General features: G+C 41.4%; 1 protein-coding gene and 1 long non-coding RNA gene across 5 annotated transcripts; one reads left to right on the top strand and one right to left on the bottom strand.

Moving 5' to 3' along the window:
- The first annotated feature begins 964 nt into the window (after positions 1 to 964).
- LOC121686464 lies at positions 965 to 4,838 on the top strand. Its single transcript, XM_042066837.1, has 7 exons — positions 965 to 1,034; positions 1,158 to 1,256; positions 1,382 to 1,425; positions 1,913 to 2,339; positions 3,586 to 3,813; positions 3,990 to 4,073; positions 4,711 to 4,838. The coding sequence occupies exons 1-7, from the start codon at positions 1,007 to 1,009 to the stop codon at positions 4,836 to 4,838; spliced, it is 1,038 nt and encodes a 345-aa protein (XP_041922771.1). The 5' UTR covers positions 965 to 1,006.
- Positions 4,839 to 22,333: 17,495 nt separating this feature from the next.
- Positions 22,334 to 25,920, bottom strand: LOC121694855. Of its 4 annotated transcripts, none has more exons than XR_006025908.1 (4): positions 25,840 to 25,866; positions 25,392 to 25,457; positions 23,542 to 23,667; positions 22,334 to 22,345 (listed from the first exon to the last, which is right to left on the bottom strand). It is a non-coding gene; the product is annotated as an uncharacterized LOC121694855 (long non-coding RNA). The 4 variants fall into 4 exon arrangements; XR_006025909.1 differs by lacking the exons at positions 22,334 to 22,345; positions 25,840 to 25,866 and adding exons at positions 22,972 to 23,185; positions 25,908 to 25,920; XR_006025906.1 differs by lacking the exon at positions 22,334 to 22,345 and adding an exon at positions 22,972 to 23,185.
- Between the last annotated feature and the right edge of the window lie 324 nt (positions 25,921 to 26,244).

The raw sequence follows: 26,244 nt of genomic DNA, 5'->3' as shown, positions 1-26,244 counted from the left end.
TAGTCACATCCCAAAACATTGCATGGGTAATAGAACCACAAACACCACACACGGGTCCAAGTATAAATATATAAATTAACAACGATGTTCATTCTTTGGTAAAATTTCTATTTTTTTTTCTTTTTGGTAGATGAAGCGGCATGTAATATGGAATGGTGGCTCAAAATATGACTTCACCCAAATTCCCAGTCGGAGGAGAAGGGCAAACACGCCGACAGGGGTGGATGGACAGCGGGCTTTGCAGCAGGAGGCAATGCACCCACTTCCTGACCCTCCAGCGCTGACTGACCCCCCAGTCCTGGCTGACCCCCCAGTCCTGGCTCCTGTAAGTGCCCATTGTTCCTTTGGAGTTTAATTTGTCGTCCAATAAATCACAAGCACACAAATCTGGGTGCAGTCGTGGCCTACTGGTTAGGGCTTCGGGCTTGGAACTGGAGGGTTACCGGTTTGATCCCCGACCAGTGGGAACAGCTGAAGTGCCCTTGAGCAAGCCTCTTAACCCCTCACTGAAACCTGATTTACGATTTACGATCTTTCTGGATTTTTTTTGCCATTGCTACATTTCCTTTGCAATACAGTATATTTGGTTGTTACTCGGTTACTGTTACTGTTATGTTGTTACCTTTGTATTGTTTTTAGGAAATGGACCAGTGTGCCTTACAGCAGACCATCCCAATTGAGATGGTCGATTCTTATATTGCTCAGCTGAGGCAGCATTCAGCTGTCAGGGTGTGCAATTATGCTGCTTCAGCATTTTCACTTCCTGACTTCAGTGTGAAGCAGATGACAATGACAGTATGTTTTTTTTTCTTTTCTACTGATGTTCACTACTTAATCACTGCATTCAGCAGTTCAATTGCATGTATGTATTTCTTTTTTATTTGTTTCCATCTCCTTTAGGAAAACAGATATGTAATTGTTGAGGTGTAGCAAGCTCCTCCCCGATGGCCATGGGTGGGTTTACTGCTGCTCCTGCTCTCGGAGGGAGAGTGAGTTAATCCGAGCCATGGCCAGAGTCATTTCCTCGGAGAGACGTGAGATGTTTGCTTTTGGGCTGATATTATGGCATTACAATTATGGCTAGGTATTAGAAACATAGAGTACAATAAAATATTTTCTGCTATCATTTAATGGTAATCTTTAATCTCTTAAATCAGGAATTACGGAGCAGTATTGCCTCCATGTCCTTGCTCTAAAGCAAGTAGTGGAGGACTTTGACAGGGCCTTTGGCTTTCATCCCAGCATGCATGACTATGGTTAGTTGCACCATTCATTAGTGTCATTAAAGAAAACACATATGAATTATGTGAACTTTGATTCTGAACAAATCCTTTAATGCAAAAATAGCTACATTTCACACTGAATTTTATTCCCTTAACAGAACATAGCTATGCCTCTGCTGATGCCTCCCTGCAAGGATGTGAGGTAATGACATACAGTCAGTGACATAAATATGTTAATAGCAGTGTTTCCCATACATTGACTTATTTGTGGCGGCCCACCACAATATCAGCATTGACCACCACACAATGACACGTGCTTAAACCTGCATCATAACCACGCTGCGCTAATTTGTTAAAAACAGTTATTTCTGCAAACCTACCACCACAAATAGAATTCAAATCTGTGGGAAACACTGAATAGAGTAGGTAAAATACACAATATAGACAAAATTGTTGCACAAAACCAATTAATCACTTAATTCCCAAAGACACTCAAAGTCTTGTGGAAACCCTTCCCAGAACAGTGGAAACTGTTGTAGCGATATCATACCTGTAGATTTAATGTAATTTGATGTCATAAAAGCCTCTTTAGGTGTAATAGCCATACCCTGTCCAGATTGTGTATCAACTAAATTCCCTCTGTGTACTTTACTGAAAACATCTGATTTTGAGTATTTTGTTCTTCCCAGGAGGTATTCCACATCTCTGAAAGGGACGTGTGTGTGAAAGCACACTCAGGCCAATATGGTGTGGTTCGCTGTGGAACCAAGAGGGCGTGCCTCACATGTCCCTCTACATCATGTGGCCATGTGGGTGAGCTACACAGACTTTTGTCTACCTCCCCAGATAAGTATGAGGACATAAGGGGGATGTGCTTGGAGGATGCACCCTCTGAGGCGAATGGGACGTTTAAATGCCTCTCCTCTAGGCCCATTGCCTTTCGACCGGTGCCTGGCTCAGTCCGCCATTCCCCCGGGTACAACGCCCAGTCCCATCTTCCCATGATTTTACGGGACAGGGCATGCACAATGTGTGGGACTCCTATTGTGGAAACACAGTTGAGCACAGCAGTCGAGGTTCCTCTGATAACGAGGAACTTTGTGTTTGACTACAAAGGTTGGTATGTTTACATGTACATGTACATCAGAGAATGCTGCACTCCTGTTTTTTTATTGAATGTGCCTGTATAAAATTTGTAAGGATCTTTGTTGTTAATAGTTCTCTCAACTAAATGCTGTGAGGAGTCCCGGCCCTATGATGGCATGGAGGATGCCATTATAAATATGGGGACTTACCTCATTTCACATGAAGTGATGCGAGACTACATGTATCACTTTTTGCAGACTGGGTAGGGTTTTCTTTATCTGTTTTTAAACACATTTTCCTTATTAAGCAATATTTGCTACATGACATACAAATATCAGAAGTTATAAATGTCAGTTACTCTTAGCAACCTTTAAAAATCAAATGATCAAATCATGTTGTCATGCATCAAATAATATTGTCACATTTTTTGTCATGTCACTTTTCTTCTTCAATAAAGTGTCACCATGTTTGGATATTTCCATACATGGAAAAACCATTTGGAGGACTCAGGGTGCCAAGTCATCCCTTTAACGTACCACAAGTTTAGGGTGGCTTGGTACGCCTTTGTGGATCTGCTGGATCTGTCATTCGAGGCTGGTTTTGAGTGTGCCAGGTGTGGTCCCACACCACACACTATTATTTGTGATGGGACTGCACTTAGCTTCCGGCGAGCACTTCTGCCATGGCAGGAGTTGTTGCCCCATTTAACTACAACTGGGTCAACACTGAGAGGGAGATAAGTACACATATATTATTTCAGAAGCTAATGTCAAAATGCCCTGAACACATGTATGATCACACAGAATATAGTGTAAGTGGGATATGTGCCTTGTAAAAAATGATATAGTCTTGTCTAAACTTCCTTATTCTTTTTGTGTCAATACCAGTCACAAAGACAGGGTTTTTGTGCCAGAACCCAGAGGCCGGCTGCTACTGGCTCAATATGTGGAGCAACAGCTCAGCGGGGAGGAGACTGAGGAACTCCTTAACAAAGTTCCTATATCTTTGAGAGCTGTTCTGGAGTGCTCTCCACAGCAGTGCCCTGATAACCTAAAGGGTTTGATCAGGGCATTGTCAAAAAACAGTCCGGCTTGTGGCCTACTTCATCCCTCAGCTGAACTGCAAGGGTTTTTGGAGAGGATTGCCACTGGGTATCCTGTGCGTCACTCAGTGGATGATATGCTGTACCTCCAACAGCAGGTCCCAGTCCTCTTTCAAATGTTGAAAGACACTGAGGACAATAATGTTCCAACTCTCCTCGGGTCTCTTTTACTAGACCTTTTCTCTAAAGCAGAGGCACCATTCCTGGGTGAAGAGTTGGTGGATGATTCACCAGTTGACCATCCAAGTGAGGCCAGCCTTTCTTTCTTCCCTTCACTTCCTGTAATTAGGCAGAGGGGACACTACTTGGCTGACTCCAAGCAGAGTAAACCGGCATGCCACAAAAATGCCTCTGGCCATCCCTCCCTTCTGCCTGGTGTATTTCTCATCCACTGTGAGCATGGTATGTGTTTTTCTTTGTAAGAGCTTATCCAAATGTCTACAATTATGAAATATTATAGTGCCTAATGAAATATTATAAATCACTGACAGTAGCCTACATACACAACAAGACTTTTTGTTTGGAATCACACACAGTGACCTTGTGTCACTTCTGTTCTGTTTTTCATTTATCATCAGGGATCTGCTACGGTTTCCAGATGATGGTCAAACATGAATCTCCAGACACGCCGTTCACTGTCCTGAAGACCAGATTCATGGAAAGTGAGTTTAAGCTACTATACATTACATCAGTGGTTCTCAAATGGGGGTACGCGTACCCCTGGGGGTACGTTAAGGCACTCCAGGGGGTACGTGAGATTTTAAAATATACATATATTTAAAAAGTAGAATTCATGCAAAAATACTTTAAAAACAATTATTTAATAAATATTTCAGGAAAATATAAGTTCATAAAATGAATTTTATATTTCAGTAGGCTATTCAATTTCATTATCCTAAAAACCCAGAGTCCTCCCCATACCAGGATGGTTCGACTCAACCTGTCACATGCCACCCGCCATCACCTGTCAATCACTGTCAAAACTCAAACGATGGAGTCGTGGTTGAAGCGTAGGTAATTCTTGTGAAAACACGGAGGGACAAGTAGCAAAGAAGGCCAAACCAGAGCCGGCAAAATTCTTGAAGAATATGTTTTATTGCTCAGTTTTAAGTCTTTTTTTCTCAACTAAAAATGCTTTGCGCAGGTTAGGGGGTACTTGGCTGAAAAAATATTTCACAGGGGGTACATCACTGAAAAAAGGTTGAGAACCACTGCATTACATTACTAATATTCTCATTCCACAATTCTGAAATACTCTCATTATGTTCCCCTTATGTTTGTTCTCTTATTCATATTCAGTGCCTAAGGTGGTCATATATGACAACAGTTGCAACCTCCACCAGTACTGCCTCAACCGTGACCGGCTGTCCTTCAAAAAGACATGGTTTTTGGTTGATCGCCTTCACTGGAAAAACCACCGAAGGTAAAGTTGTAATCTTGGATCTCTAAGTCTTACTCACAAGTTTGTTTTTATGATTTAAAGGTGCTCTAAGCGATGCCACGCGTTTTTAGGCTGAAACATTTTATGTCACTTACTGCAAACATCACCTAACCAATCACTAGCTGTCTGTGTCCTGAATACACTGTAAAAAAACGTGATCTCTGTGGACAGCCCAGGCTCCAAAAACGGCAACAAAAACAACCTGGGCAAACCTAGCTCATGAAGACATAACAAACTGTTCCAGGAAATCCCAGACGAGATGCGCGTTTAGGAGAGTTTCAATTGCACGGGAGCAGCACGAGAGGGAGGGGGAGGAAGTAGCGAGCTAGTTTTGTTGGATTTTGTTTTTTTTAAAGTCAACAGAAGTGACGTTACCCAGCATCGCTTAGAGCACCTTTAAGGTGTTTGGGAGCTGTTTCATCTTTTTCACGCATAGCTCTTCAGTAATTTCCTGTGTATTAGCCACATTGTGTATGAACCGCAGGACAGTGTTTTTTGCAAGTTAAAAAAACAAAAAAACATATTATCAGTAATACCATATTAAACCACCATTATCCAGAGTAAAATGCACTTTAGATCAATTTACGGATGATTGGGAGTACATACGTTGAGTTGACATCCAAATCATGTCATTCGGATGTGTTTTAAGAAAGTTCGATGTTACCGTTTTTAGTCAAAACTCGTTAGCGTGGAAGTGAGAAGGGCATATTATTTCGCCGCTACAAAACGCTATTTTTATACCTCTTCTACAGTTCCAAACAACATTACACTTACGTGGTAGTGAGTAGAGTAGAATAGAGAGTCCAGAATGAATTTCATCAAGCCAGTACCTTTCCTGGAAATGTTGCCATCTTTGCTGCCACCTTTAGGGGAAAGTCCGTAGGAGTCGATTGCCAAGTGTGCTCTGGAAATTCACAATTTCATCGCCGTTTAAAAAAAAACAAAAAAAAAACAGTCCAGTATTTATTTTGAAATTGAAATGAAGTTGTATGGACTTTTTTTTTTAAACTCCGGATAATTCCTTTAAGTGCCCCCATGTATTAACCTCATAGCTGAAGAAATTTAGCAAAATCAATGTTTAAACCTCAATGTGTTATTGCAGGTGTGTGCCTTGTTTAGGCTTGTAATGTTTATGCATCTGATACACTTCTCATTTAAGGGTGTTCACCTGGATACCAGCTGGCGGCATATCCCCAACATGATGCCATCAACTCTCAGGTGGTGGAGCAGTGCAACTCCACGTTAAAGAAACTAAAGAGCCAGCTGTCATATATGACACCTGAAAATTTTATGAGGCAGCTAAAGTTGTTCTTGTGGAACAAGAACAAGACCACCACATTGAAATTGTAATTGCTGCCTCACACACGGAGGTATGGAGTGCAGCGATTCTCCCTCACACTGGTGGTGATGTCGTTTGTTCCTGGTTGGGTTGTTTTCTCTGGGCGATTAGGCTTCTAGCTCTGCTTATAGCCCACATCAACGGGGCATAAGTACTTGCTAGTGAAGCCTATTTTTTGGACACAGAGGTTGTCTTGTTGGTGATTGTGCTTTCGGGTTTGGTTCTTAGACCTCCCATACCGTGTCGTTGGTATTTGTTGGTAGTGAAATGCTCTTGATGGCTGTTCTTGTGGTGATGTCGTTTGTTCCTGGTTGGGTTGTTTTCTCTGGGCGATTAGGCTTCTAGCTTTGCTTATAGCCCACATCAACGGGGCATAAGTACTTGCTAGTGAAGCCTATTTGTTGGACACAGAGGTTGTCTTGTTGGTGATTGTGCTTTCGGGTTTGGTTCTTAGACCTCCCATACCGTGTCGTTGGTATTTGGTTGTGATGTTATCTATATGTATGTTCAGATTTAACAGAAATGCACTAGGCTATAGGCTATTCAGTGGAGTTCTTTACACTAACATCTTTCTGTATGTCTTTGTGATGTTTGTCTCTGTCAGTGATTTTGTCTAAAAAAAAGTGGAAACACAAAAAAAGGGAAAAAAACACACAAAAAAAAAAAAAATGTCTTAACCTTGTCTTCCGTCGTGTCCCGTCCTCCTAACACCTCCCATACCGTGTCGTTGGTATTTGGTTGTGATGTTATCTATATGTATGTTCAGATTTAACAGAAATGCACTAGGCTATAGGCTATTCAGTGGAGTTCTTTACACTAACATCTTTCTGTATGTCTTTGTGACGTTTGTCTCTGTCAGTGATTTTGTCTAAAAAAAAAGTGGAAACACAAAAAAAGAAAAAAAAAACACAAAAACCAAAACCAAAAAAAAAATGTCTTAACCTTGTCTTCCGTCGTGTCCCGTCCTACTAACACCCCACTCGTAGCCTGTACCTTGACGTGGTGAGTGGGCTTACAACTAAACAGGTCTTGCTTTCCTCAGTGTTATTTTATGTGGTATGGACTCTGCAGCCATTTGTATCACAAAACCCCTAGACCATTCATTCTACTAACAAACAATACCAGTTAGATTTTTAATGTTGGTTAAGTGTAGATATTAGGATGTACCAAATTGTGAGTTTTGAGGATACGGCGGAGGTAGAGGTGGTGCTAGCCTTGTGGGTGAGAGATGGAGTTTGCCGGTAGCCCCCGTACAAGAGGGATGGTGTGCAGAAGTCCATCAAGATGATGGAGGAGCCAGACAACGCCTGGGTGGTGTACAATGCTAGGGTGTTGTACACATCAAGTATGTATAAATATAACAAAGAATGGGGGTAGAGGAGCGCTTCTTGGACTCTAAAGGTTGGTTAAGTCAGAGGGGCTCTTTGGATGGGAAACTAAATGCCAAGAATCAAGAAACTCCAAGGCACTCTCTATTGAAAAAGTTAAAAAGCCTTTATTATCATGGCTTGGTCAAGTTAACCTTCTAAAAAACTCCAACGCGTTTCGGCTACATGCCTTCTAACTTTTTCAATAGAGAGTGCCTTGGAGTTTCTTGATTCTTGGTATGTATAAATATACTTTGATAATAAGCCAATCACAGTTATAAGGTCAGTAACATAATATTACAATTGAGTTCTTGAACAGATGACTATCATGACTGTCGGAGGAAGTTGCCCCTCGCAGAGCAGCAGACTGATCTGCAGTCTGAGGCTGAGAGTGACCATGAAAGGCCGAAAAGAGGAAGATCAAGTAAGAATTTTGTGAATATAAACGTTTTTTTTTCTTTTCTCCCAGTTATTGTATATTAGGGTGGCCCATAAAAATAAGCATAAAAAATAAAGTGATAAATTCCATGATTTGAACCTTGCAAACATGGACCATAAAGACAAAAGGAATAGGGTTAAAATTTCAGCTAAATTGAAGATGATTTAGAGGTTGCACAAGCCCCTTGAAGTTTTGAGAATTTTCACTTAAATAATGTTCAATGGCAAAGCCGTGTCAGATTATTACATTGCTTGTCTCTGTAATCTGGTATATATTCATGAAAAGTTTACTTATTTTCTACAAATAATCCCATATATTTCTAGCCTGGAAAATCCAGACCCTGATAATCTAGAAAGATTAAGGGCCTGGCCATGAAGGGCGGCACCAAGCATACATTTGAAAATCTCACTGCACGTAATTGGATAACACTACGACCAATTAATGTTTACTGACTGCAGTAATGCAGTAATGTTTACTGACTGCAGTTGCAGCGCTGTCGTCATGAAATGCATGTAATCTTCTTTTTGAACAAACCTATATTTGGGCCATTTATGGGCCGTTCATCCTCCAAAACTATGCCAAAATGGCAAGCCAGTTTTGGGCCATAATGATTTTACTATATGGGAAGGGTGATAACAATGTCATGACTCTCATAGCCTACAAACTATATTGAAATGCATAATGAGTTAGTAACAATAAATACAATTTCCCTCTTTCAGACAATAATATAGATGCTTAATATAGATGCTACTTTGACCAGTTTGGGTGATATCAATGTCATATGAGTAAATTAAATGCTTGCTTTCTTGGCTAGCCAGTCACATGAGTGTGTTACTCTCCTTTCATGCAACTCATCTTGTAGCTGTGAGCTTAATTTTCAATGACTAAACATTCGTGCATTTGTTCAAATATAGCATACTTATTTGAGTGACTTGTGCAATGCTTTTTTAACGTTTTGTGAATATGCCATTTATGTGACACAGAACGGGAATGCAGTACTAGGGCTACTTGTTACACAGAGAGTGCAACAAAAGTAGCTGTTACATTTATCACATTCCTCTTTGTCTGGGACAGTACATATTAGGATGCATTCATTTTCAACATGCACTCATGTGACTGGCTAGCCAAGAAAGCAAGCATTTCATTTAATTATATGACATTGATATCACCCAAACTGGTCAAAGTAGCATCTACATTAAGCATGGAGTCATTTTTGTATTAAAAGATAGGGATGCAAAACTGTCACAGACGATTTGACATAATATCAAAAAACGTGTACTTCTGACCCCTGTTATTAGGCAACCCCCTGTAACTTCTTGGTTGAAGAATAATGGGGCTCCTCAACAGTAATAGATCCTGAGGCACCAGCAGCAGCACCAGCAGCAGTACCAGCAGCAGCAGCACCAGCTGTGGCAGTGTCAGGAGCAGCACCAGCATCAGCACGAACACCACCAGCAGCAGTGGCAGATCATAAAAAAGGATCACAATGAATACTACATGTCATTCCCTCTAATGTGTCAACATCTTTTGGACAAGTTAAAGCATCTTTCATCTTAAAGCAATCTCTTCTTTGTTTGTTGATAAGCTAAGTGTTTTTCATCTTAATTGGTTCAATATCCAAGTGTGACAGTTTTGGTGTACCATAAACAGAGGACAACTGGAAACAGTTACTAAGGCCACCTGCGTTACAGATGTCTAAAAACAAGCAGATTATAGCACTAGCAGATTTAGGAATAGCTTCTTTCCCAATGCAATAACAATCTTAAGTGATGCTGAACATTTTGTAATGATGCAGTTTGCACGGTTACTCTTTATCCATATTACAATATTTATTCATTTATTATCTACTTTGTGTGAGAGTGGGCAGTTGTGCTTTTATGTTTTATGTTTATGGTGTGTGTGTGTGTGTTTGTTGTGTGTTGATGATGCACTTTACTAGAGTGGCTCTACAATATCATTGTACTGCAGTGCAATGGCAATAAAGGCATTCATTCATTCATTAGTCATTTCAGTTTGTATTACTACATTCATTATTATTGTTGTAATCTCACATGTACTATGGCAATCATAATTACAATTAGATAGATACATAGATAATGAATGTGTCTTAATACAGTGAAAATATATTCTATGTAGCCTACTGTCCCAGCAAGGTGGAAGATGGGGCATGGATAGATATCGGGCATGCATCCTCTCCTAAGCCTACTCTTCCACACTCCCCCTGTAGTAGGCTAGCCAGCATTACATTCAAATCTCTCACTTTGGCCTATTGCACTGATTAAATCTGGCCTTTTTTATTTTAATTTAATGATCAACATGGACCAACCTCCCACTGCGGTCTTCTGATGAGCATTTCTGTTGACCAGTCATAACGCTAGGTCAAATTCAAGACTCTTCCTCAGTTCCATGTTGGTTGAAATGCCCAGTGCTCGCCTGTGATAGTTTAGAGTGTTTTAGGAGGGGTCTAAAGGCTGTTCAGCATGCACTTAGTCCATTAATAAACACTTTTTAGAGTTGATGATTATGCTTTTGCTATTATAGGCCTATTATTGATTGAACGGATATTGCTATTCTCCTTATTATAGTCTGACCAACTTAAATGTTAAATTTAAGTATTATATTGTCTCATGAGGAAGCTTCCCCAACACACATATTGCACACTGCCCTCTCCCCACATACACAGCACACTATCCCATCTCCCCTGTCATCCCTCCAACACACACACCAAGACCCCTGGCAGTTGGGTTAGCCCCTTGAGCCGTGGATCTGCCCAAGGTTTCTTCTTTGGTAAGGGAGTTTTCCCTTGCCCCTGTTGCTCTTGGGTGCTCCTTGTTGGTGCCCCCCCCAATCCCAATCCTCCCTAGGGTTGGGCACCGAAACACGGTTCTAATATGGCACCGGTGCCGACGCAAACGGTAGTAACTGCATCGAATAACAAAGTGGATTTCGGTGCCTCATTTCGGTGCTTAAATAGCGTTTTTTTTTTTTTTTTTTTTAATAGGCATCGCTGCATGTCATGCGCCATCTCTAACGTCTTGCTCTGATAGCAACACATCCAGATACAGTTACCCAACACAAACACTGGATGTATAAACCAGAGGGGTGCACTAGGAGAGTGGATGGACAGTGTTTGACAGCTTGTGTGAGCCCAAGTAGCTTACTTTAAAGCGATATCACGAGCTCCTGTCAAAATCTAGCAGTGGGCCTAACTACACACAAGCAAAAGGCTATGAAACAACATCAACAGTAGGCCTATGTTACACAATATCCTTGCTAATGCGCTAACTGGCATTTATTTAAAATGTTATCAGCAAAGTTATAAGGTGAAAACTTTATTTCAAAGTGTGTTCTAAACAACATAATGGCATGATATTAATCTTTCATGTGCATGAGGCCCATATAGCAATGAATATGAAGATTATGTTAAAAGTTAGCTGGCAAAAACATAAATATGTAGGTTACATACCTGATGTCACTGTCACTGAGCTGTCAAAGAGGCTACGAAACCATCTCCGTACGTTATCGCTAATTAAACTCAGCTGACTGGTGTTAGCGCATATCCCATAGTTGCTGTTAAAATGGCTACCAGGCTAGCGTTGGGAATCTAAACACTTCAACACCGACATGTAGCCTAACATGTTCAAAACTATTGCGTGTTATGGGGGAAGACATGAAACTTCTTGAAGCATTTGGGAACACACTGAATTAACTGGAAAGTAGAGTCCCTGTAGATTAGCTTGCTTGCAAATGCCGTTGTCCATGACCTGGCAGTTTTATGGCAAGCGGTTTTAACATACCTTATGGCAAAACGCCCACACTGGGTAAACTTGAAAGCAGAGCTTTAGCCTACCATTGTGTGTGCATGCATGGCAAGCTGTTTTAACATTTAAATGTATTATTCGTAGGAGCAATGAGATATTGTAAATTGAATATGCCAGTTCAATTTCATGTTCAAATGTGTCTTATCAACAATAAAAAAAGCAATTCATGCTTTAGACCATTTTAATTTAAAACATTTTAAAAACAAAGTACCGGTTCAGGCACCGTTTCGGCACCGGCACCGTTTTAAAAGTATCGATTTAGCACCGGTATCGGATAAAACCCAAATGATACCCAACCCTAATCCTCCCCCACCTTTTTTATGCAGCCCTTGCCACTTAATCTACTAAACCCCTCTTCTACTGCACTCCCCCCCATAATTTCACTGCATTTCTTACTTCCAGTAACTATATGCATGTGACAATAAACTTCCTTGTATCCTTGTTTTCTATTTATATGTCGCTTTGGACAGCAAATATAGGAAAACGAGCCCTCATTCTTCAGCCAAGCAGGAATGGGGCGTTGTCTAGCAACAAGGTCAGAAGTAGGCCTACACGTTTTTTGATATTTTGTGGAATTATCCTTCTTTTCATTGAATACCAATGTCGTGACTTATGTACCAACTTGCTTTAACTATTTATCTACATATTATACCCAGCAAAAGTTGTCTGTGCCAGTGTTTTGCATCCTAACCATTGTTTATCTTTTAAAACAAAAACGTTTTAATGAACTACAAAATCGGCGCCATTGTTATAAAGCAGCGTTGAAACGAACGCAACACGTCATGGGGAATGTAGTCTAATTACAGAAATAGCTATAATTTCAAAACTACAAAATGTTTTTTTATATAACATGAGAAATATGCTAACATTATTAACATGTATCACCTGATTGAATATGAAGTCAAAAGCTTGCAACATACTTATTATTTTGAAATAAGTGTTATTTGCCCATGTTTGCACATAGGTAGACAAATGACAGAAACATTATTTATAACACATATCTTAAGGAATAAGCATACCAAATTTCAGACAGATCTGACCAGTGGTTCTGCAATACAAGCAATTTGAAATGTCACATTTTTACACCTTTGGGGGGCGCTACTGAGGTAACCGGGGTACCTAGGGCAGTATGAATTCTTCAGATGCTTCCTTGCATCAGGATGAACAACATATGCTATTTTATTTCACCCTCTGAACATTTTCATTTTTCCTCAACCGGCCATAATATGACCTTATGCAGTATAAGTGGATGAGTGTGGATGAAGAATCATCACAACCAGAAAACTTCAAGAAATATTTGCAACTTTGGCAAAAAACATTTCACATGGACTTAAATGCATAGAGAGGGAGCTTTTGAGGGTTTGGGATGGCATCATCAACTCACAACTTTCTAAAAACACAGGCAATAAGTGTGTGAAAGGTGGATCATGGACCTGCAGTATAATAGAAACATGATGGTTTTCAAATGAACAGGAGAAACAATGTTTTTATTTTAGTACAGCACACACGAATGCATGAACATCATGCAAAGTATGCATTATTAGAGGAATTGGACAGAAAATAGGAACTTCTTACCTATGAACATTTGGGTGTCTGAATGGTACGTTTTGTAGAGGGTGTGCTTATGACTTGTTAAAGACGGCCATGTCAGGAAAAAAAGAATTATTCAAGCAAATATCACTTGCAGATATAATAGTAAAACAACTTCATGACAACAAGGTGATGACATGCAAATCATGTTTATTTCATATCATACATATCAGATAAAAGCACAATATATGTGTTGAGTTGCTTGGTTTAATTTATGAACTTGTGTTCATCTAAAACTGCCTGAAAAGTCAGCCAAAGTGTAGTTTCCAAGGATCTCTGCTGACTCAGATTAGCCAGATGATTGGTTTTATTTTTATTATTATTTCAGCACAACACACATATGTACACAGGCAAATCAACACATGAGGCTTTAATGGTCTGAATGAATTAAGAACTTTTGTGTATCAGAATTAACAGTTTATAGTGTAGTTTCCAAGGATGTCTGCTGTCTCAAATTTGTCACAGCAGATATAGTGTGATTAGAATTAGTCAACATGATTTGAGGATTAATTCAAATGTGGTGAACCTGGTGTGAGGATGTAAGATTCAGGAAAGATGCTGAAAGCATCAGTGATGGGAAATAGTCAACATAATTAGAGGATGAATTCACATGCTGTCTCCAAAAATGCTACCTAACTCTTTCCCGTCCGAGCAAAATTGGGTCAAAAATGATTCCTGTACTATATCTTGCTGCTGTTTGTGTAGTGCTGTTGGACTTATGTATGTTTGAAATTAGATCTCCTCTCTCAATGAGAAGAATATAGCCTACATTGAGTAATTGGGATAGCATGGCTACCACCATATCAGTCCTGGTCGTGTCATATAACCTAGGCTTAGCACCCCCAAGAAATGGGACATTTGAAATGGGTTCCATGGCTTCATTTAAAAAAGAAAAACACTGCAGTGCACAGCACAGCCTATTTGTTTTAGCTTAAATTTAGGCTTTGTAGTCATGGCATGGGTGATCATCACCTGACTGTTTCAGCTGATGTGGAAAGATGGATAATGACCTTTTCATAATATTAGTCAATATATAGGCTACATGCTTTGAGGATGAATTCGCATGTGGTGAACCTCTGTGTATCCAAAAATGCTACCTAATTCTTTCCTCTGAAAATTGGGTGAAAAATGACTCCTTTAGCCTGTATCTTGCTGCTGTTGGTGACCTAAGCATATCTCGAGGAAATCATTGATTTTTCCTTGAAGCCTGATTGTTGGACTATACAAATGTATGTTTGAAATTAGACTAATTAATTCTTTATACCATTCTTTATATTAATTTGCATTCATTTGCATAACACTTGCATATTTCATACACTAACCTAAAGAGCGCCCTCTGTGGAATAAGTAGTAATCGCATGTTTTTGCATTTCGTTTGGCTGAGAGGTATGTAGTCGGTGCAGTGTGATCATAAACCATTTAAGAGATCTAACCCTTCAATTAAATTCAATTGAAGTGCACACAGTAATTTCTTCATATTTTATATTAAGAGAGCATATCAGATTAGTAGTTTTGGGTCCACAATTATATCTTTGTAGTGAATATTGAGCGCTAGCTTACTAGCTAATCATGTTATTAGCGCTCCACATTGAATCTTCAAGATAGCATACAGCTTACTGTAGGCTACATGCTCTTGTCCCTTTTTCATTTTATGTTAGGCTCACTGTTATTGTGCTTATTCACAACCTGTGCTCTGTATTGATTTAATACAGGTATGCACTCTCATTACCACCTTAGAATAGTTAATTTAAAGTTAATTATTTTGGGAGGACTAGGTTGTGGAAAATGTCAATAATGTACTCTCTTTTAGATGGAAAGCATGACTGAAACGACTGAAATCAGTGTAAGTCAGAATATTACATTATACATAGCCATATTCTACTGCTCTTCAAACTTCATCCTGCATATATGCATACACTTATTCTTACTACTCTTATGTTACTGTTTTCTGCACTATACAGGTATGCACTCTCATTACCACCTTAGAATACCAAGTTAATTTAAAGTTAATTATTTTGGGAGAAGACTAGGTTGTGGAAAATGTTAATAATTTATTCTCTGTAGATGGAAAGCATGACTGAAACGGCTGAAATCAGCAGTGTAAGTCAGAATATTAAAAAAATTTTCTTCAGTGATTTTGTGTCAGCGATTCGCAGGACACCAAAACACCGGGCTGCACGTGGGGAGACTAATTAAGGGAGATTGGCCTCACCTGGCGCCGGTGTAGGCCTATATATCATCGCCATCTCTTGTATCACTCTCTCTCTCTCTCCCACTCTCTCTCCAACACATTTTTGACACACCGCACTGCAAACCACTGCTACTCACTTACATATGACCAACACGCATCCATACACTTAATTTTCACCCCCTAGACATTATCATTCATTCTAGCTCACTTTAAATAAATATAATTTATTTATAATTGGCATTTGTTGTCAGCCTCTTTTGTGTTGTGCCATGAGCCAGGCGTAACACACACACACACAGTAGACATGCAGGCATACGTACACACCCACTCTCTCACACACACACACATAAACACACCACACATGCAGGCAAGCAGACACATAAACGTACACACACACACAGTAGACATGCAGGCATACGTACACACCCACTCTCTCACACACACACACATAAACACACCACACATGCAGGCAAGCAGACACATAAACGTACACACACACACAGTAGACATGCAGGCATACGTACACACCCACTCTCACACACACACACACACACATAAACACACCACACATGCAGGCAAGCAGACACATAAACGTATACACACACATGCAGGCATACACACATAAACACAAACACGTACACGCAAGCATGCACAAACACACCCACACACACACAGATAGAACACACACATGTAGGCAAGCAGGCACACACACACACACACACATCACAACATCACAGCATGGTATGGTAACAGCACCGCCCATGACTGCAAACCTCTGCAAAGGGTGGTCAAGTCAGCGCAACACATTACAAGGACTGAGTTACCAACTATTCAGGACCTTTACAGCCAGCGCTGCAGGAGAAAGACCAAGCGGATCATCGCTGACCCAGTCATCCCAGCCACAGTCTGTTCACCCCCCCCATCCAAACACACACCATTTCATCACCCCCCACCCCACACACACAATATACCTTTTTAATTACTACATATAATTAATTTACAGAGTACAGTACATGGCCATACAACTACTTGAACTTGTTTCTGCACTACAATGGTATTGTTACCACACTGCAATTATTACTATGATAATGATTGCACATATCTGTACATGTTGTTCATACATTGTTCATATTTATTCTGCTCTTATAAGGTAACTGCTAATACACTGCACATATTTATATCTAACAATAATCTGACTAAAGGAAAGAAAAAGAAACTTCTCGTCTAGGGTGACAAATCTGAAGCTGAAGAGAATACATTCAAGGGTGAGTTCTAAAATTTTAATGAGAATGCATGGGTTACACTAACAGTAATTGAAAATGTTCTGACTTGTGTTTACTGTGTGTTGACAAGCTTGTGAAGATAGCCGAAGAACCCTCTGCACCTTCATTTTTTTTCGTGTACATGGACGGCAAGTCCCTTCATTGCACTGGTAAGATTGCTATTCGCTGATCAAGCACCAGCCCTGCCTTTTTATTCTCTATGATGAAGAATTAGCCTGGGTGTTCCCATGCTGCCTTGTGCGCGATTTGATTCACGCTGCTAAGGCAGCCTGGAGACCGTGGAGCAAATTTTCGCCTGAGATAGGCGACCAATCACAGAACAAGAGGGAAAGCAAGACGATGATGAGCTATGCACAGACGCAATTGATAGACATCCGTGGCACCCAATAAACGGATCTGGGAATTTTTTTCAAATACGAGAAAATGAATGTTTGGTTCCCAGACCACGTCTCATTGAGAAGTGGTGGCGCTAGCCAGGCTAATGAAGAATGCCTTTTTGCAAAATATTTTTGACAAGGATAGTCTGAGCAAATTAGCCTGAAAAAAGGGTCAAAGGAAGTAAACATAGCCCACATACATTGACTACATTATCAGTTCAAAAGGCTGTATATAAGAATAAGTATGCCAAGATTGATGAAGGCCTTTTATTTGAAGATGTTTGGAAATATAATTATAATTCCTAATTTTCCACCTTCAATCTATTTTCACATAAAGTTATTGAAGTCTTAACTATATCATGCCAAGGTGCTCAAACTTTTTTTTCCATCTATAATAAAGGTCCCAGTCATATGAGGAGTGTCATTACCCCGCAACTGATGGCATCAATACAAGAGGCCAGTCAGTCCAGGGCTACTCATTTGGCACCAAGAGGTATGACACCTGTGCAACCTGTAGTGAGGCATTTTCCTCCTATATTAGTTAAATCACGCCCCATAATCGCATCCCAATGCTCCTATTCCATTCTGAATAGAATTTTGAGTATGGCTATGTCAACCTACCTATCTGGGAGACCAAGGTCCTCATCTGGTGGTGAATGTCTTTTTTAGAGATGCAAATGAATAAGTTGAACATTGAACAGAGTAAATCACAGACCTCATTCTTTTGCAGGCCGCAGTACAGATGTCCATGATGCCCAATGGAGGCAATAAAAGCCTTAGATGCTGAAACAATGACATACCATGTCCTTAAGGTTGTGGTATCATCATTGGCCAAAAGTATGTTGCCTATGTTGCCTTATTTGTTACTATAATATGTTCAAATACAGAAATATTGATCTTCTGTAAAGCCATTATGATGTCAATGTTTTAGAAAAAAAGAATTTCTGGAGACTGGAAAACCAGCCAGATTGGTGGCCTGGATCTCTACCATTCTCCTCACCGAGCCACAAATGTAAGAAAACCATCTTCTGATAGGTGACTCATTATTGGAAAGAGTAGCGGATTCCCCTAAGCTGACATAGTCATACTCAATTCTGGCTGTTAGACCCATGGAAGTGAATGGAATGTTAAACCCATGGAAGTGAAACATGAATGTTGGGGAAAATGGCGTCAGTCTTTTGTGTTCAAATTTAAATGTGCTAATAGGTCCATCTGGATGGTCGATATATAAGTTTATTACACGGCTCTTCACAATGCAAGTAGAACACTCCATTGACTTGAATGGGATTTCCCAAAGTTCTAGCAATCATTATTTTCGACTAAAGGACCTCTGAAAAAAATTATGACTGCTGTCAATGGCAACAGAGTTTGTGCTTCTAATTCAGGTCTTTCATATCACTCCGCAACTACTGGAACTTCATTCAAAAGTGAAAAGCAGACGGTTGATCAGCTGTGTTCTAAAGAATGTTTTCAATTACTGTGTGAGTTAATGCTTAAAACTGTTGTAAAGCATTCCGAAGACCTTATCTGCTCTTTTTAACCTCTTTATACCTCTTTCAAGGTACTGTGAAAGGTGTAGAGAGGAAGCTCTCACAGAAAGAGCTACAGGAGATCCTGAAGGCCTACCAGGCCCATCTTAATAAAATATAAATGAATTAAGAACATCTGTCATCTGTCAAATCTATCTGAAATCGCAGCCTGTATGCTATCTGTATGTAGTTGAGGATGTCTAGTCCATAACACTTGCCACAGCAGGTGGGGTCTGTGAAATCAGTTGTCACAGTAGGTGAGGTGAACATTAAAATGGCTTGTATGTCATCAATATCAATCCGTTGTCAGTTAGAATGATGCATTGTAGAGTCGTCTGGACACAGGAACACAAGATCCATGAAGACAATGAAGACTGAAGACAAGATGGATCATCTCAATAGGTCATCTCAAGATTCTGAAACAATCATGTGGTGTTGCTGGCAAGTCGTCTCAATGCAAAAGACACCTGGGACGTCAATCAGCAGTGCTTCACATGTAGTGGGTCGCTAGGTTGCGCGGGCCAGGAACCCGGGCAAGGGGACAGCAGCATTCGATGGTAGGGCAGTCATAGGGATGGGGCCTCAGGTGCGATGAGGGCCAAACACAAGGATGGCTGATGACTGGTAATGGTTTACCTCACTTGTGGGGTAAGAAAGAGAGAAATAGATAGAATAGGTTAGAGTTACTACAAGTCATGATGGCTAGTAATAATAAGTATATCAATGGTACTGTATAGTGTTGATGACTATGAAGAGTAAAGGCAAGAGATGGAGAGTTTAGGGAGAGAGATGGAGAGCTCCAACACAAAGGCAAAGCAATTTCAGCCATGCAAACCATATATTTTCTGAAAGCCTGTCACTTGTACATGTGAGTTAACATACATTAACACATGGTCCACCTTCCTGCAAACTTTGGAGGACATAAATGTATACATGGCACTATTTTATATATTGGCGAATGAATCAAAGTCAAAGTCAAAGTCAGCTTTATTGTCAATTTCTTCACATGTTCCAGACATACAAAGAGATCGAAATTACGTTTCTCTCTATCCCACGGTGAAGACAAGACATATTTTACCAATTTAAGTCCACAGACAAACATAACATTCAAGTAAACAAAAAAGTAAGTAAATAAGAGGGCACATATAATAATGAAAAAAATAAGAGCAGCAAAATTTGGTTTAAATTGTGCATAGACAGTCAATAAAATACTAGTGCAAAGTCAGGCCAATAAAAGGCTTGGGTAGTTCTGTTTGACCTAAGTAAGAAAGAAAGTGACATAGTGGTGCAAGTTATGTAAGAGCAGCAGAAGTGTTGTGTTTTCAGGACAACAACAACAAGTTGTAAAGTGTACAAGTGTGCAAGTGTGCAAGTGGAGTAGTGCACGCGGCCATTTTGGGTCCAATGTCCAGGATGTTATGTAGCTGAGGGTGGAGGGGGGAGAGGAGGGAGAGAGTTCAGCATCCTTACAGCTTGGTGTATGAAGCTGTTGGTGAGTCTGGTAGTGCGGGAGCGCAGGCTTCTGTACCTCTTCCCAGAGGGCAGTAGATCGAACAGATTGTGAGCGGGGTGTCTTGCATCACTCACAATTTTGGTCGCCTTGCGGGTGAGGTGGGTGGTGTAAATGTCCTTCAGGGAGGGGAGTGAAGCACCAATAATCCTTCCAGCTGTGTTCACTATGCGCTGCAGGGCTTTCCTGTTGTATTCAGTGCAGCTTCCGCCCCACACAGCGATACAGCTGGAGAGGATGCTCTCAATGGTGCCTCGGTAGAATGTGGTCATGATGGCTGGTGGAGCACTTGCTCGCCTGAGTTTCCGCAGGAAGTACAGGCGGCGCTGAGCTCTCTTCGCCAGTGATGCAGTGTTGGTGGTCCAGGAGAGGTCTTCACTGATGTGCACCCCCAGGAATTTGGTGCTGCTCGCTCTCTCCACCACAGCACCGTCGATGGTCAGTGGCAGGTGTTGGGTGTGACCTCTCCGGAAGTCAACAACAATCTCTTTGGTCTTGCTGACGTTCAGCAGGAGGTTGTTGTCCCTGCACCACGTGGTCAGATGGTCGACCTCCAACCTGTATTGAGTCTCGTCGCCCTTGGTGATGAGACCCACCAGAGTTGTGTCGTCAGCAAATTTCACTATGTGATTGTTGCTGTAGGTTGCAGTGCAGTCATGCGTCAGCAGGGTGAAGAGCAGCGGACTGAGCACGCAGCCTTGGGGGGCCCCTGTGCTCAGTGTGATGCTGCTTGAGGTATTGTTGCCAACACGTACTACTTGAGGCCTCTGACAGAGGAAGTCCAGTAGCCAGTTGCAGAGGTAGGTACTGAGTCCCAGTTTGTCAAGTTTGCAGATGAGTTGTTGTGGTATTATGGTGTTGAATGCAGAACTGAAGTCTATAAACAGCAATCTCACATATGAGTCTCTTTTTTCCAGGTGGGTGAGGGCTGGGTGGAGGGCAGAGCAGATTGCGTCCTCTGTAGACCGCTTGGCTCGGTATGCAAACTGGAAGGGGTCCAGGGTGGGGGGAGAATGGCTTTGATATGTGACATGACAAGCCGCTCAAAGCACTTCATGATGATGGGTGTCAGTGCCACAGGGCGGTAGTCATTGAAGCAGGATGGAGCAGTTTTCTTCGGCACAGGTATGATGGTGGCAGCTTTGAAACATGATGGGACGATGGCTTGCTTCAGGGAAGTGTTAAAGATGTCTGTGAAGACATCCTTAAGCTCCCCTGCGCAGTCCTTCAGCGCACGACCTGGGATGTTGTCTGGACCTGTTGCCTTACGGGTGTTGATAGCAGCAAGTGTCCTCTTCACGCTGTCGGCAGAGAGGCACAGGGGCTGCTCATGTAGAGGGGGATGGGTCTTCTGTGGGCAGGTGCTGTTTTGTGCTTCAAAGCGAGCAAAGAAGCGGTTCAGGTTGTTGAGCAGAGGGATGTTGCTCTCACAGCTCTGTGGCGCGGGCTTGTAGTCCGTGAGGGCCTGAATGCCCTGCCATAGGCTTTGTGCGTTCCTGCTGTCTTTGAAGTGGGTGGTTATCTTGAGAGTGTATTCCTTTTTTGCTTCCTTGATGCCACGGGACAGGTTGGCTCTCGCTGTTCTCATGCCAGCTTCATCCCCAGCTCTGTAGGCTTTGTCTCTGGCCCTCAGCAGCCTGAGGACATCCCCTGTCAGCCATGGCTTCCAGTTGGCCCGAGTGATGATGTCTTTTGTGTGGGTCACATCATCGATGCACTTGGTGATGTAAGAGGTTACAGTGTCTGTATACTCTTCTATGTCTGTCCGGTTGTTGTAAGTGGCTGCCTGCTTAAACATTTCCCAGTCTGTTGTGTCAAAGCAGTCTTGAAGAGCATCGGAGGCTCCCTCAGGCCACACTTTTACCTGCTTACGAACCGGTTTGTTCGCTTTTACCCTTTGTCTGTATGCGGGCATTAGCATAACAGTTATGTGGTCTGAAAGTCCAATGTGGGGGAGGGGGGTGGCTTTGTATGCTCCTTTGTGTGTAGTGTAGACCAGGTCCAGGATGTTATCTCCTCTTGTTGGAAAATCAACATGCTGGTGTAGCTTTGGACGTACAGTTTTAAGATCAGCATGGTTAAAATCTCCAGTGAAGATGGTGAAACCGTCTGGGTGTGCCGTCTGTTGTTCACTGACAGCCTGGTACAGTTCACTGAGAGCATATGGTACGTTTTGAGCTCCAACACAAAGGCAAAGCAGTTTCAGCCATGCAAACCATATATTTTCTGAAAGCCTGTCACTTGTACATGTGAGTTAACATACATTATCCACCTTCCTGCAAACTTTGGAGGACATAAATGTATACATGGCAATATTTTGTATATTGGCAAATGAATGGGGCTGTTAGTAAATATATGCTGGTGGTGTTGCTAGGGTAGATGTGGTGGTTGCTATGCAAAATAACACGGTTGCTATGGTGGTTGTTAGGGTAAGCATGTTGGTTGCTATGGTGGTTGCTAGCTTGACATTATTCAAGTGGTTGCTAGGGTAATTAAGATGGTTGCTAGGGTGTTGCTAGGGTAATTAAGGTGGTTGCTTGGGTGTTGCTAAGGTACATATGGTGGTTGCTATGCAAAATAACAAAGCAGTGGAATTGTTAACATTTAGCCATTTTTACATTTTTAGCCAAAAAACACACTTATGTTGATCCGATAAGTATGAAATCAGAATATGTTGAACAACGGGACATCACAAACAAGCCAGGCTCAGTTTGGAGTCAGTGGATTATTCCCGGAAGGAGATAAACTGTTCGAAATGTACAAGGTTTCTCTCTTCTTGCGCGGTAACGCTAGGTGCTAGAGAGATGGGACCAAGACGCACGGCACCAACTTGAGGGTCCTGACAACTGTTCCAAAGGTGGGATCTCGGAGACACCCACAAAAAAAACTGTGAAGGAAAAACTTAAAAAAAGTTGTCCACTCCCACTTCAGAGGTGGAGTTGTGGGTGGTAGCATGGAGCTACGAGGCTGAAATTCAAGACAGACCTTCAGCACATGACCCACGTGGAGCGTGCAAAGTTTCATCTCTCTAGCTGCAACGCAAAGCATTGTGCTGGCAAAACTACTTTTTTGGCGATTTAACATTTAGCCATTTTTACATTTTTAGCCAAAAAAACTCACTTATGTTGGTACGATAAGTATAAAATTATAATATGTTGAACAACGGGACATCACAAACAAGCCAGGCTCAGTTTGGAGTCGGTGGATTATTCCCAGAAGGAGATAAACTGTTCGAAAACGTACAAGGTTTACCTCTTCTGGCGCGGTAACGCTAGTTGCTAGAGGGATGGGACCAAGAGGCACGGCACAGCCTTGAGGCCCCTGACAACTGTTCCAAAGGTGGGATCTCTGAGACACCCACAAAAAAAACTGTGAAGGAAAAACATAAACAAACTTGACCACTCCCACTTCAGAGGTGGAGTTGTGGGTGGTAGCATGGAGCTACGAGGCTGAAATTCAAGTCAGACCTTCAGCACATGACCCACGTGGAGCGTGCAAAGTTTCATCTCTCTAGCTGTAACGCAAAGCATTGTGCTGGCAAAACTACTTTTTTGGCGATTTAACATTTAGCCATTTTTAGCCAAAAAAACTCACCTATGTTGGTCCGATAAGTATGAAATCAGAATATGTTGAACAACGGGACATCACAAACAAGCCAGGCTCAGTTTGGAGTCGGTAGATTATTCCCTGAAGGAGATAAATAGTTTGCAACATACAAGGTTTACCTCTTCTGGCGCGGTAACGCTAGGTGCTAGAGGGATGGGACCAAGACGAACGGCACCGCCTTGAGGCCCCTGACAACTGCTCCAAAGGTGGGATCTCTGAGACACTCACAAAAAAAACTGTGAAGGAAAAACTTTAAAAAAGTTGACCACTCCCACTTCAGAGGTGGAGTTGTGTGTGGTAGCATGGAGCTACGAGGCTGAAATTCAAGTCAGACCTTCAGCACATGACCCACATGGAGCGTGCAAAGTTTCATCTCTCTAGCTGTAATGCAAAGCATTGTGCTGGCAAAAAAATATTTTTTGACTATTTAACATTTAGCCATTTTTCAATTTTTAGCCAAAAAACACACATATGTTGGTCAGTAATGGCGTTGCTATGGTGGTTACTATGGTCATATTATGGTGGTTGCTAGGGTAATTTGAATGGTTGCTATGGTGGTTGCTAGGGTAGATATGGTGGTTGCTATGCAAAATAACATGGTTGCTATGGTGGTTGTTAGGGTAAGCATGTTGGTTGCTATGGTGGTTGCTAGCTTGAAGGTGGGCCATGTGTTAATGTATGTTAACTCACATGTATAAGTGACAGGCTTTCAGAAAATATATGGTTTGCATGGCTGAAACAGCTTTGCCTTTATGTTGGAGCTCAAAAAAAAAGCCTGTCACTTGTACATGTGAGTTAACATACATTAGCACATGGTCCACCTTCCTGCAAACTTTGGAGGACATAAATGTATACATGGCTCTATTTTGTATATTGGCGAATGAATGGGGCATAAGCAGTTGCAGCCATGAAAACACAAAGGCAAAGCAGTTGCAGCCATGAAAACTATGTATTTTCTGAAAGCTTGTCAGCTCATGAGAATCCTTGAGATGTTTAAAATTGTCAGGGCTATGCACGATCTTATCCTACTGTACAAAAGCCAATTTTGTCTCGTGGGTCTAATTTCTCATGGACATTCACTACAATTTCCAAGTAGCTTTCCCAACACTGATGTTATGGTATCAATCTGAAAGGTAAAACCATCAAATTTTACTCAATGACCTTGCCTAGCCTGGATTTGCCTAGTCTAGATTTTATTCACGCTGCTAGGCAGCCTGGATTCCATGGACCCAATTGTCACCTCAACGATGGAACCAATCACAGAACGGAGGGGGGACAGCAAGACGATGACGACACACCGAAGCTGTTATGAGATGTACAATTGTATCAGCTGTACAATTGGTTAGAATATGGGCCTATGTACGCCATATGATAGGAAGGTGTGACATGTCTTAATTCATATTAATTGACATCTACAGGATAGGTGTAACAGCGTTGATTCCTCCGAGAGAGTGTGTGTGTGTGTGTGTGTCTAATACTGTACATACCGATTGGCTCTGTATTCTCAAGTCCATGCAGGTCCTTCCCAGTTGAAAATGAAGAGGCCACATTATCTGAAGGAGATCAATAGGACTACAATCAATAGGTTACAAAACAGTCAACAACAACCATCAGCCATCCAAAACAATAATTGTAATACCTCTATAATATTCTATAGACGCTATAGTATTTCTATAGTAGTCTTATAGGACTTAGGCCTATATAGTATGTCTCAAAATACTATAGTATTCCTATAAGATTCCTATAATATTTTGTCCCAAAATAGGCCTACTATAATATTCCTATAGTACTTAATAGGCCTACCATAATATTCCTATAGTAAGGGAGGTAACCGTGCAGCAGGATTGTAAACCCATCATCTTAACATTAGAGTTTGCACAAAGATTGTAATGAAACCAGTCTCCTACAAAAAAAAATTGAGGGCAGTATACTGACACATCGATTGGAAATCGGAGCTACCACTATTGTTAGGCTACTATAGTTTGTTAGCTTTGTCCATGTACATTTCAATAATCCATTGCTGGTTTGGACCGTTGTCTAGCAAAGCAAAAGTCACGACACAGGACCGATCATCAAAGCTAACAAAATATTGTTTGTTAAAAGGTACAACACGTTCCTGCTGTTTTTAAAAACATTCCGCGAAACGTTTCCTGTTCGGACGTCGATTACGTGCATCATCATCAGACGAGACGGTTGCGTATACCATGTGACTGCAGCCCACCAATCTCACTGGGGCCCTCTAACGGGGCCGGTTAGTCGATTTCGACTCCAAACCCATGCTCCAAACATACCTCCTCCTCCCTATGACCTAGCTAGCTAGCTTCTAGCCACACAAGAAAT

This window comes from Alosa sapidissima, chromosome 2 (assembly GCF_018492685.1).
Source record: "Alosa sapidissima isolate fAloSap1 chromosome 2, fAloSap1.pri, whole genome shotgun sequence".
Lineage (NCBI taxonomy): Eukaryota > Metazoa > Chordata > Actinopteri > Clupeiformes > Clupeidae > Alosa > Alosa sapidissima.
Note: the sequence above shows the minus strand (reverse complement) of the source record. Positions and strands in the feature narration are given on the sequence as shown.

Excerpts from the sequence above, each read along its gene's own strand:
- LOC121686464 (XM_042066837.1), top strand. The coding sequence starts at position 1,007 with ATGGCCAGAGTCATTTCCTCGGAGAGAC. Across the intron at positions 1,257-1,381 it reads TCCCAGCATGCATGACTATG|AACATAGCTATGCCTCTGCT; the intron begins GTTAGTTGCACC and ends TTCCCTTAACAG. Across the intron at positions 1,426-1,912 it reads CCTCCCTGCAAGGATGTGAG|GAGGTATTCCACATCTCTGA; the intron begins GTAATGACATAC and ends TGTTCTTCCCAG.